Raw genomic sequence first — 12,802 nt, 5'->3', positions numbered from 1 at the left:
CCTTCATAAAGAAAAAGAAAAACATAACACTATCACAGACACTGTGTTTCAACGACGACCCAAAGGGGAGCAGGATCATTAGGGCATTTCAGGGTCATGGTTGATCAAACTGAAATATTCAAAAGTATTTTAAAGAGTGATAAGATCAAAATACAAGGTCACACTTTAGAGTAAAAAAGTCAAAGCTGCAGAGTTAATTTAAAGATTTTGAGCGATATATTTTGATTTTAATAAATCTAGATATCTTCCTATATGGAAACACTTAGGAGTGTGTTTTACTTATTTTTTAAATACACAAACTTCAAATCAATTATCATTCCAACATAAATTCAGCTACAAGGTCATTTTATTTAGGGACTGTTTTGGGATCTTTAGTCAAAATAGACCTGACCCTCCCTACACCAGCAATACAGTTTTCTATGACCCTCCAAAATGATATGGAAAAGAGGCATGACCCTCCCCAATGATTTAGTGATGCCGTCTGTACTGGTTAGCACTTGGCAAAGATGTACAGATAGCCATTGGTTTAACTTAACCTCTGCTTTCTCATCTTATACATCCCACTCCTCTGTTATGGTGGGGGGGGCATTTCAGTAGATTTACTTACTAACATTGTTGTGGAAACACAATAAGCATGGAAACTAAATGCACACTTCCTGCATTACTGCATTACTTCAAATACTAAGTTACTCCTCTAGTAAACTAGTATTCACATGAAATAAAACAATAAAACATTGAGACCCCTGGGTAATAACCCATATTGACAGCTGGCCCGCCCAATCAGAAATACAAATATAAGTTAAGTGTGTCAATCCTGACGTTTCACCCTGTTTCTATAGCATCAAATAACTAATAAAAAAAAATTAAAAAAACTGAAAAATGAACACGTGAACAAACATCAGTATGATAAGAACTACCTTAAATGATCGAAACCGTGTACTTTGACTTTTTTTGTTTGGCCCATGTCCTATCCGTTACCATGGAGGGGGCGGGATTTATGACCCATACAGCAGCCAGCCACCAGGGGGCGATTGAGCCAAATTATAATAGCCATTATAATAGCCAAAAATGTCAGCACCCCCAACTAGTGCATGTGAGCCGAGTGGAGCGGTGAGAATTTCCAATCCTTGCTCACGAAGCTGTTCGTTCCACGAGCCCCCCTGTCCGTCCATCAAAGCCGCTACACTCAATATCGCTCTGCACTTAGTCTCGCTTTGCCAGACCATTCACACGCTGTGGAGCAGAGGAGGGTCTGGCTAGTCCACACAGCATTCTGGGATGGGAGAAAAACGATATTTCCAAGCTGCGAGCGTCTCTGGTACCTCTCAATGACTTTGTGATATCCCAGGAAAGTGTCAAAGTTACTCAAGAAGGTGAATACTCACAAAGCTGCTGGCCCTGACTTTATCTGTGGACGCACCCTGACGTACTGTGCTGACCAGCTCAGTGGGGTGTTCACAACACTTTTCCAGATGTGTGCAGACTATGGTCAGATACCGACGATATGGAAAACATCTACTATAATACCTGTTCTATCTCTTGTGATGAAAATTGTTTAGAAAATGTTTAGAAAATTCTCCCTCGTTGATGGCAAACTCCATTACAGTATTAATTTTAGACAGAGTATATAAGCTCCTTGAAAAACCCAAATCCCATGCCAGAATTTTATTTGCTGATTTTTCTTCAGCTTTTAAATAAGATGCAGCCTCATGTTTTAATTGAGCGACTTGCCTCTTATTTCAACTTACCTGATCAGATCTTATTGTTGTTTTTAAACATTTTAACAGACAGAATTCAGCAAGTTCTTGTGAATGGTCACAGGTCAAACATTATCACCTCCAATACAGGCTCACCTCAGGGCTGTGTACTTTCCCCCCTTGCTTTTCATTATGTACACAGCTGTAGGACTTCTGAAGAGGGCAGCTACCATGTGAACCGGTGCCTTAACGGCCGGTATCTACCGGACCGAATAGTAATGCGGATTTCGGTGCCTCATTTCGGTGCCACTGATATGCCTGCGATGCTCTCTGAAAACGGACATTACAGGCAACAGAAACATCGCCGCATGTCACGCTAGTTAACACTTCACTCGACAGTAGCTATCATTAGCCTACCGTTAGCTAGCAGCTGGATTAAACAGGGTTAAAATGCTGACAGCTAAACGGTGTAAAGTGTGACAGCTGTCGTTGTTGGAAAAACAACACAGTTCACTTGAAATTGGTAGCCTCACGGTGCATTCAAAGTTATTGTAAAATACCCTTTTCCCATCTGGTCGTTGTTTTTGTTGCTCGCTGACTGTTGTTTAGTACCCTCCTTTTTTTCCTCTTTCTTAAAAAGTATCGGTTCAGGCACCGGTACCGTTTTAAAAGTATCGCTTTAGCACCGGTATCGGAAAAAACCCAAACAATACCCAACCCTAGTCTTCTTCAGGGGGCAGAATCAGGGCATTGATGGTTTCATGGGTTGCCTGTGAAAAGCAACAATAGCCTCATTAGCATTGTAAAGATCTGCTCTGAGATCACTGGACTTCCATTAGCAGACCTGAGCTCCCTCTGGAAGAGGTAGTCCAGAAAGCTAAGAGAAGCATGGGTAATTCTGGCCATGTTCTTTCTTGTAGCTTCTCTTTAATGCTATCTTGCTCCCCCATGTAAAACCAACAGATACTTGAATTCCTTCATTCCTGTTGCCATTAGGCTCTAAAATGCTGCTGATGGCAGCAACCTGTAACATCCAGGGCTTGTAATTCTGGGGAAGCATAAAGCTTTGATTTATGTATTTATTACTTCACTTACGGTGGATTATGGTCGTATATTTATTTAATTTAGCTTCAATTTGGCAACCTGTGTGTGCTTTGCTGCTCATGCCTGGGCTACCTATTTGTTGACCTGCTGCTACTGACATGTTGGTTGACTGCGATGGTGTATATTCCGCTCTGTTTGTATTTTATGTGACTGGTTGACGGCAAAATTGAATTGCCCTTTAGGGATAAAATAAAGTTGTTTGAATTGAATTAAATTGAACATTACCTTGGTGATTAAGCATGATGTTTTCAGGTTTGAGGTCCCGGTAAATAATCCCGTTGGAATGGAGGTGACCTAGAGCCAAAGTGATTTCTCCTAGATAGAAACTAAACACAGACATAAATGATTTACGTTAATGATATGAGAGAGGTGGCCTAAACTGCTAAAGTAGGACTAACTAGGCATGAAACAATGTAAAATAATCGTTCTACAAACCCCAATTCCAATGAAGTTGGGACGTTGTGTAAAACGTAAATAAAAACAGAATACAATCATTTGCAAATCCTTTTCAACCTATATTCAATTGAGTACACTACAAAGACAAGATATTTAATGTTTAAACTGATCAACTTTGTTTTTTTGCAAATATTCACTCATTTTGAATTTAATGCCTGCAACACGTTCCAAAAAAAGCTGGGACAGGGGCATGTTTACCACTGTGTTACATCACCTTTTAACAAAAATCAATCAGCGTTTTGTAGTGGTTTTGTACTTTGGAGGTGGAATTCTTTTCCATTCTCGCTTGATGTACGACTTCAGTTACTCAAAGGTCCGGGGTCTCCGTATTTTGCGCTTTATAATGTGCCACACATTTTCAATGGGAGACAGGTCTGGACTGTAGGCAGGCCAGACTAGTACCCGCACTCTTTTACTACGAAGCCACGCTGTTGTAACACGTGCAGAATGTGGCTTAGCATTGTCTTACTGAAATTAACAGGGACGTCCCTGAAAAAGACGTTGCTTGGATGGCAGCATATGTTGCTCCAAAACCTGGAATTGGGGTTTGTATGTCCACGAGACAAACTAGCCTGCTGTACCTTCCTCCTTCTCGTACCACCAGAGGGCAGCACTATATAAAATACAGAGGTGTTTTACAATGGAACAAATACCTACACCTGACATGCAGCTCATCCTCCCTACCTGTATACAAAAAAAACTAAAAGAAAAATTGTGTTCAGTGGATATCTAGCTTCCTATTGAAATGATTTACCAGCTTTTTGAACTCTCTTCTTTTATTTTCCAAATCTCCTGCCTCTTTCTGTAATCATAAGTCTTGCTATTTCATTCCTTTATTGTCATCATTTTGTTATGTTCACCAAATTGAGTTTAAGCCTGTAATTATCTCTGCAATTATTTTTGTTATTCTATTATCACCATATCGAGTTCATTATTATTTATAGTCCTATTTTTTATTGTAAATTACGTTCTAGTGACGTGGTGAGGTTACACTATAAGCCCCCCACGGGTTTCTGTAGCCTCGTGAGACCGTCCTGATCTGGCGAGCTCCAGTTTTCCACTCACAGATCAGTCTGGCATCTTGAGGCAGAGAACATTTGGAGCCGTTCACCAAACGACCGACCAATCAGCGTTGGTTTGGAGGCGGGTTTAGGTGTGACGCAACGAGAAGCGACTGTTCAGTCTAAACATCATGGCGGCTTCCACGGATGAGATGAGCGTAGCTATCGTGCAAGTTTTACCCGAATTAGAAAGTATTCCTTCATTGAAAGAAGAGCAAAAAACGGCACTGGAGGCTTTTCTCAGAGGAAAAGATGTTATTGCTCTTCTCCCGACTGGTTTCGGCAAGAGTTTGATATATCATTGATCTAATTGGTTGATTTGGCCCGTCTATCATCAACATAGGTGGTGATAGACACATGGTTTATCCAATCAGGTAACCAGTATGTTTGCCCCTTCCCAAAAGTTCTCTAACGGAAAGTTCCCAGATGGATATGCCGAGCAAATGCCAAGCAAAAAAAGCTAATTTGCAGTATTTGCTGGTTTCCCAGACTGTGTGCAAGCATTTACCCAGGGGTATGTGTCCTTACCAAGCAGTGTCCTCCATGAAGATGCCTTCCTTCTCCAGCTGCATGAACAGCTCCCCTCCTGGTGATAAACAACAGTACAGATGGGTTAGTGGCATTAGAGAATCTTCCTCCAATCCATGTCTTTATTACTCCATTCATCCCTCTTTTTCTCCCTCCACCTCTTCCCTTTCTATACATTCAAACAACCATATGGCTATAAATGCTAAAAATGAAGGTATCTCATAAATAGGGGTATATGCACAAACATTGGTCCATGGCATCTGTCTCTCCTATGTTTTCCATCAGTTCCTCTCTCAGTAGCCTGGTCCTACCAGACTCTGGTCCATTTCATTTGTCCAGAGAGTCTGGCCACTCTCCATTGACAAGTGTTAACATCCTTGAAGGCGGGTACTCTGTTGAAGTTTAAAACTATTGGATCTGCCCAGAGCCACTCTGGATCTGCCATAACCATCATGCGCATGTGCAACAAGAGGGGAGACCGACAACTATCGGCTTATATTTAGCATTAGCATCACTAGCGTTAGCCTTAGCCAACTCCTTCACCACTAACGGAGCGAGCTGGAAAATCAAACTGTTCCCGAACCCCGTGGGGAGGAGGGCCACAACATAATGGCCAACACAACTCAGCAAAGACTGTTCTTGCTCGGGCTTTAACTTCTGGATATTCGGCAGCATTGCCACAACGGACCGAATGGCTTCGCTCGCATCTTTCTAACACACGTCCTCAACGTCATCGTTCTCAGCCACTCCCTCGGTTCGCTGATTGGACCACCAAATATTTGGCCGGAGAAAACCCAAGAATATACCGCAAACCCAGACGGAGTACTGAAGGGAAATGAAGTACATAGGACTACATAGGAGCCAGGCTACTCTCTCAGTGCCTCTGTCTTACCACTCAGACACTCCAGTATGAGGTAGAGTTTCCCCCCAGTCTGGAAGGCGTAGAGCAGATCCACGATGAATGGGTGTCTCACCGTCTCCAGGATCTCCCGCTCTGCTCGTGTATGGGCCGTGTCTTTAGCATTACACACTATCTTCGCCTAAAGACAAATGAACAAGACAAGTGAGCACAGTACAACATTGAAAAAAGCAAAGGAGGGGAAATATAAAGAGCAGGACCAGTAAAGAAAGGAGGACAAATAGAAGGAAGGGAAGAGAATGAGAGAGGCAGAAGCATGGTGTGGAGAGAAAAGCATGAAGAAAACATGGAAAGAGAGCAACTTCATGTTCCATTTATCCTACATTTTGTGTCTAAGGAGGGAACTGTGGACTTAGACAAAGTACCTTTTTCAGGACCTTCATGGCAAATATGTTGCCCATCTGAGCACCCTGAACCTTCCTCACCTGGAAAACCTGAAAAAAGACATTTTGTTACCAGCCGTGACAGCAACGTGCGTGTGTGTGTGTGTGTGTGTGTGTGTGTGTTTGATCCTGACAGACAGCTAGTGTAGTGGGAACTACCGCAGAAGTGCATTTGAATACTTTGAGACTGTCTGTTTGTTGCCGCAATAGGGTCACAAACGTGCAACATGCAGTCACACAACTTTAGCAGGGGGGTAGAAAGTTGGGAAAGGGCCCTCCCACTTTACGCCCCATGGCCCGATAACCGTGCAAGACGCAGTCACAAAACTTTACAGGTGTGTAGTTGAGATGAAAATTAAAGCGGAGTTTCAAAATGGGCGGGATCTGAGCAAGGGAGCCAGAAGTAGGGGGAAGGAAGTAAAGAAGGGGCCATTGGCCTCCCCACACTTTACGACACTGGCACGACTTGGCATCCCATCCCATCACAAGATGGTTTCTAGTTTTAATATGAATATCAAATTAATCAATTAATTTCATGTATTACATGTAATCATGCAGTGCAGTAATGGTACGGCAAGTTAAAGTAAAAAATGTAAACAGTACACAAATTGGAAGATCTGCGGTTTGATCCCGGCTCATCTAGTCTGCTAGCCTAGAAATCTAGACGCACCCTAGCACGAAAACGGCTTTGGCCGCGACTCTGGAAGACTTGGAGTTCAGCTTTTCTTTGAGAAAAGAACAAAGAACGGCACTGAAGTCATTTTTAAAAAAGGAAGATGTGTTCGGAGTTTTGCCGACCGGATACCTTCTTCGTTGCTCTGCCTGGTTGTAGCTCTATCCTATTGCGTGCAGAGGGAATATGAAAGACACCCGTTTATCCCGCCCCTCGGATTGAGCCCTGTTAATAGTACTAAATCATGATGAGCAGATTGGCACCTTGCATGGCAGCCTTTACCATCAGTGGTTGTATGTAGCATGTCGCTTTGAGTGGTTGGAAAACTAGAAAGGCGCCATTTACCATAAAAAGTAACTAGGATTAGGACTGTGCTGAAAGAGATATTTTATGTAGTGTTGAAACAATTGTGAATGAAACAATGATTGAATGATTGTTTTGGAATTACTTTTTGTACTAAGAGTAGTTATGAATAAAGATGTCACCTTAAAAAAAGGTGTCAAATGTGTACACCAGCGTGCACACCACGGTGCTCAATCACACTCACCTTGCCATAGGCTCCTTTTCCCAGCACAGTAAGAAGCTCAAAACAGTCAGGTCCAACTCTCTCACTGTCTCTGTTGACACTTTCACTGGTCAACTCCACCTCCTCTGTTTGCACACTGGGATAGCATGACACAGAAAAGTAGCAGTATTGGTATAAAAACATTTGTACTATATCAGTATCCATTTTTTTAGATTTATATTTAAATATAAACTTACTTCTCTGGTTCTGTCACAGTGAAGTCACAGACATCATCCTACAGATGGGAAACCGCAAGATAATGAGTTTGAACAATGTTAGAAAAGTAAGTCCATTTTTTTCATAAAGGGATACTCATTAAGGGTTATAATGCAGCTCTGTGTCATCTTTGTGTGGGCACTGTCTTTAGATAAACAGTGTTTGGCTTTCCTCCCTCGCCACAGTGCACTGTTCACCTACACAAATTGCCCACACTGCTATGACACAGAGCTGGATTTAACTCAGCAAAATATCTTAAATTCTTGTACACCGCAGCCAAATGTTCCTTAAAACACAGGGATGTATTTCACGTAGAACTAATGCGTTTGTGGCAATGTACCCAAGCTTGACTTTTATTAACATGTGTACACTGTGCACAGAGACAAGTATTATGCAGTCAAAAAGTTTTCTAAAGCAGAAACAACCCGTGATGAGGCAAATGATTTGTTTTCTCATTCCTCTGTATTTCAGGTAACTGATCAGCAGTAGTCTTATCAATGACTGGGGGATACAGACCTCTGTATCACTGATGTCCTCAGTCTCCAAGTCTATGTCAAACACTCCTGCCATCCTGAAACAGAGATTGTAAAGTCAAACAGTCTGTGTTTCATTCAACCACAGGATCATTAACACGTAACCAATCAGGAATGTAGTATTTCTTGTATCTTATTATTGTATCATGCTGATCAAGGACAATTTAGTCTTTCCTATTTTACCAGCTAAGATTTTTTTCTAAGGATCTACTGAAGTTATATGACCACAAACAAACAACAACAACCAGTGATCCAAGACATGTTGAAACACAACCTGCTGGTTGAGTTTTTAGTTAAATATGTGGGTACCCAAAACATAACGATAGCTATAGCCTCTCCACCAAACAGTTCTCCTGTACACATGACACAGCTAACGTTAAACCTTTCAGGTTAAAACAGACATTGATAACCGTGTCTCTAGTCTGTGTGTTATTTATCTCAGGTTACACAAGTTAAATACGTCTCATAATCAAATCCTAAACTAGCTAGCTGAACTTGTCACAATCGCATGCTAGCTAATCAGATGGTTACCAAAACAACACGTTATTGTAACAAATGTTTCATCAGACTGCTTTACGTTTTCGCCCACAATTAGACTGAGCGTTTTATAAGGTCACTTCTTTTTCCTGTAAAATTCCCAACTGTTTAAAACTGGCTGAAAACAGTAAATGTGAGCCAACATCACGTTGACAGCTGGTTTGACAGGTAGCGCGCTAACAAACATGCTAACGTTAACGCTAGCTAGAGTTTCACCTGTGAACGCTCCTTCATCCGGGGGTTCCCTATCTCAGTACGTAGCAAAATAGTTTAAAAACCAAAGCAGTTTCTATACACAAACAGCTGCGACCGCCATTACTTTTGTTATACTTTGTCAACTAACCAGCACCAACGCACGAAACTATTTAGGTTCCCTTCATTCTTCTAGCTAACCCTTCTAGCACATAGACTGTAGTCTATGGCCCAGAGATGTTCCGAGTTGACGCTTGTTGTCGCTGAGAGTACTGAGCGGACCTGTAACCTACTACGTCATCTTCTTCATCTTCCTCTGTGTATTTTAACGGCGGTTTGCATCCATTGCGTTGCACTACCGCCAACTACTGGTGTCACAGTTCACCTACAGTTGCCAGCTAGTGTTACTCCGATTCTGTCCAACAACTCAGTGGCGGTTTTTGGCATTTTTTATTTATTTTTTTATCACAAGCACTTAAAAAAAAAAATCCTCGAAGCGGTTTTTTACTGTATTATCTATCATTTCACCGTGTGGGGAATTGGCATATTTGCGCCAATGCTTGCTGAGAAGGTGCCATGCGCACACTGCACAGAGAAGCTGTGTGAGAAGGGGAAAGGGGGGGGGGGGGGGACCGGGGGACAGTTCACCCCTGGGTCGGACGGGTTGCTGGGCATAGGCGCCGATACCGTTGGTAGGGTGGCCCTGAAGTGCAAATCACAACAACAAATAGAAAAACACAACGGCAAATAGGAAAACAGAACAGCAAATATGAAAACACGACAGCAAATAGGAAAACACTTCAATAAATCATAAAACACAACGGCAAATAGGAAAACACGACAGCAAATAGGAAAACACGACAACAAATATGAAAACACGACAGCAAATAGGAAAACACGACAGCAAATATGAAAACACGACAGCAAATAGGAAAACATGACAGCAAATAAACACAACAGCAACTATGAAAACACGACAGCAAATAATAGGAAAACATGACAGCAAATATGAAAACACGACAGAAAATATGAAAACACGATGGCAAATATGAAAACACGACAGCAAATAATAGGAAAACACGACAGCAAATAATAGGAAAATACGACAGCAAATATGAAAACACGATGGCAAATATGAAAACACGACAGCAAATAGGAAAACAAAACGGCATTAACTTCTACCGGAAAAGGTAGGGCCTATCTAGCAGAGGACGGAGCCTCCTGATTGGACAGACGGACTGTCTCTTTGTTAAAAGTAGGCGCTTTTCCGTGTTTTTCACCTCTCCTTCCTGTTAAAAGACAGACAGTCCATCTGTCCAATCAGGAGGGTCTGTCCTCTGCTAGATAGGCCCTACCTTTTCCTGTAGAAGTTAATGCTGTCGTGTTTTCATATTTGCTGTCATGTTTTCCTATTTTCTGTCGTGTTTTCCTATTTGCCGTCGTGTTTTCCTATTTGCCGTCGTGTTTTATGATTTGTTGAAGTGTTTTCATATTTGCTGTCGTGTTTTCCTATTTGCTGTTGTGTTTTCATATTTGCTGTCGTGTTTTTCCCTATTTGCTGTCATGTTTTCCTATTTTCTGTCGTGTTTTCCTATTTGCCGTCGTGTTTTCCTATTTGCCGTTGTGTTTTATGATTTGTTGAAGTGTTTTCATATTTGCTGTCGTGTTTTCCTATTTTGCTGTCGTGTTTTCCTATTTTGCTGTTGTGTTTTCCTATTTGCCGTTGTGTTTTCCTATTTGCCGTTGTGTTTTATGATTTGCTGTTGCGTTTTTCTATTTGCTGTTGTGATTTGCACTTCAGGGCCACCGTACATGGGTGCTCCACTAATACTGAGCGCCCACAAAGCTGATCGTGGTTATGTGTCAGTTAAACTTTTCATCTCAATCCTATCCTGAGTTGAAAGAGCCTTGCTTACTTTACGGCTTTGTTATCGAGTTGATAGGACTGTGTTCGCTTGAAGAGGGTCTCGCCCTGGGTGTAATTCAATGTAGAACCGCCACTGCAACAACTAATCAGATCCACATTCCAGTTTGTTTCCCAATCCAGTTCCCCTCAATCATGCTCTTCTCATTCCCTCCATCATGATTTTTCTTCTGAAAGGGGAAATTACATTGTTTTCACTGTTTTGTTACACATATTACACGCAGGCCTGAATTACACACACATGCTCAGTATAGTTACTGAGGTCCATTAGTGCACGTATAGGTACATATGCACTAATGGAGAGATGTCAGAGTGAGGCGCCCTGAGCAGTTGGGGGTTCGGCCTTGTGCAAGAGTACCTTGGCAGTGCCCAGGTGAACTGGCACCTCTCCAGCTACCAGTCCACCACCACTGTCACAACCCTATTACACAACCCTGTTGGATGTTTCCCCATGATGAAAAGCGTAGTATTTAAATAAGTATGCCCAAAGAGTGTGGTGATGACTGTCTCCTCTTTTCTATTTCCTCCTCCTCTCCTTACATTACCAACAATATTTTGGATGTTATATAACGTAAATGGCTTCCCTTTGGGGTTTTTTTGTTTTGATAATATGATAACTGTGTCTATGTTTCCAATCCTCACCGCTTGCTTGGCTAGCTAGTCCACCCTCTCATTACCCAAAATGCCTATGTGAGCAGGAACCCACATACATACAATATTAATACCTTGTCTTCTTATTCCTGCATGTGCTGTCATGATTTCAGAAAGCAAATCCTGTCGACTAGATGTTCCTGATCTTAGACTGTACAGGGCAGATAGAGAGTCACTACAGACTAGGGCCTTCTTTGGTCTATATTCTTCCATCCATTCCAGAGCCATCAATATAGCATATAGCTCCACTGTAAATACACTTAACAAATGTGATGTTCTTATACAAACTTCCCCTCTTTAACTCAGGACTACAATAGCAGATCCAGTATTTCCTGTTTCTGGATCCTTTGATACATCTGTGAAGATTTGCACATATTCCTTTTATTTAATTTCTTCATATTCATAAAATTCACTCACCAGATCTACTCTCTTTCCTCGCTTTGATTTTAATTAATTCCACATCCACTATCATATCCTCTATCGTCCACACAGGCACCACAGGCCATATTACAGTTTGAGCAAACTCAAGTCCATGCACTCCTAAGTCTCTTGCCACTGCATGCCCCACCCAACCAAAGCTCACTTTCTGTGCTCTCTCAACTTGCAAGGCGCACACTGGTGATGTTCTAACTGCCCCCAGACACACACTCAAAGCCAGAGCCTGAATCCTATCCATTGGTTCTGGACGTATGTTTCTGACTGGACCGCAGAGCGCAGTGCACGTGAAGTGGCAGGTCCAGCAAACTTCCATGGCCCGTTTCATTGCTCACTGTTCCAGTAAAAGAAAGGGTGATTTAGCCTGACAAGCCAGACCCACATCCAGATGTTGGGTCTGGGAACTCACCATTGACGGAGATCAAATTCCCACTGCACACAATAGGATAGCACTACAACCAGGCAGAGCAACGAAGAAGGTAGCGGAGCTAGCTGATAGATTCAGCAAAACTCTGAACACATCTTCCTTTTTTAAGAATGACATCAGTGCCGTTCTTTGTTCTTTTCTCAAAGAAAAGCTAACTGTTCCCAGCGCCCACCGACTCTATACACGATGTGATTGGCCTGACCAGAGTTTGGTTTTTCCAGCTCGCAAGCCAACGGAGAGTACCTAGACCCCCCTGGCTGTAAAATAAATTAGCTGCCGCTAGGCTGTGTCTAGATTTCTAGGCTAAGGGTGATTACCAACCAGATAACCGTAAATGTGATGCCTCATATATGGATTTATGGCAACAGGTGATTCCTTGGCGCCAAATTCATTGTGTGTTGTTTGTGGTGAAATACACAATGAACAGCCTATGTTTAAAAACGATGCATCTTTAAATTGAGGCATTAAATTGACAACTGGTCCCTACATTTTTTTTATGAA

The 12,802-nt window shown here is 42.0% G+C and overlaps 2 protein-coding genes across 3 annotated transcripts in view; one reads left to right on the top strand and one right to left on the bottom strand.

Moving 5' to 3' along the window:
• The window catches only part of LOC144528885 (ribosomal protein S6 kinase beta-2-like), a 16,520-nt gene extending 7,360 nt beyond the window's left edge, over window positions 1–9,160 (bottom strand). Inside the window, exons 1-9 of one of the 2 annotated variants that reach the window (XM_078267754.1) lie at window positions 8,889–9,160; window positions 8,119–8,173; window positions 7,584–7,621; window positions 7,369–7,483; window positions 6,131–6,199; window positions 5,739–5,886; window positions 4,847–4,904; window positions 3,027–3,127; window position 1 (exon numbers count right to left, since the gene is read on the bottom strand). The exon at window position 1 is cut by the window's left edge and continues 90 nt beyond it. In XM_078267754.1, the coding sequence (XP_078123880.1) occupies window position 1; window positions 3,027–3,127; window positions 4,847–4,904; window positions 5,739–5,886; window positions 6,131–6,199; window positions 7,369–7,483; window positions 7,584–7,621; window positions 8,119–8,172 (584 nt within the window). In that variant the 5' untranslated portion in view covers window position 8,173; window positions 8,889–9,160. The remainder of the gene's footprint in view (window positions 2–3,026; window positions 3,128–4,846; window positions 4,905–5,738; window positions 5,887–6,130; window positions 6,200–7,368; window positions 7,484–7,583; window positions 7,622–8,118; window positions 8,174–8,888) is intronic. The other variant, XM_078267762.1, reaches the window with a different exon arrangement.
• Window positions 1–12,802, top strand: part of LOC144528899 (ladderlectin-like) — a 128,231-nt gene that overhangs the window by 11,596 nt on the left and 103,833 nt on the right. The window lies entirely within an intron of this gene.

Source organism: Sander vitreus, chromosome 2 (assembly GCF_031162955.1).
Source record: "Sander vitreus isolate 19-12246 chromosome 2, sanVit1, whole genome shotgun sequence".
In the NCBI taxonomy this organism is placed as follows: Eukaryota; Metazoa; Chordata; class Actinopteri; order Perciformes; family Percidae; genus Sander; species Sander vitreus.
This window is presented reverse-complemented; position numbering and strand designations above follow the sequence as displayed.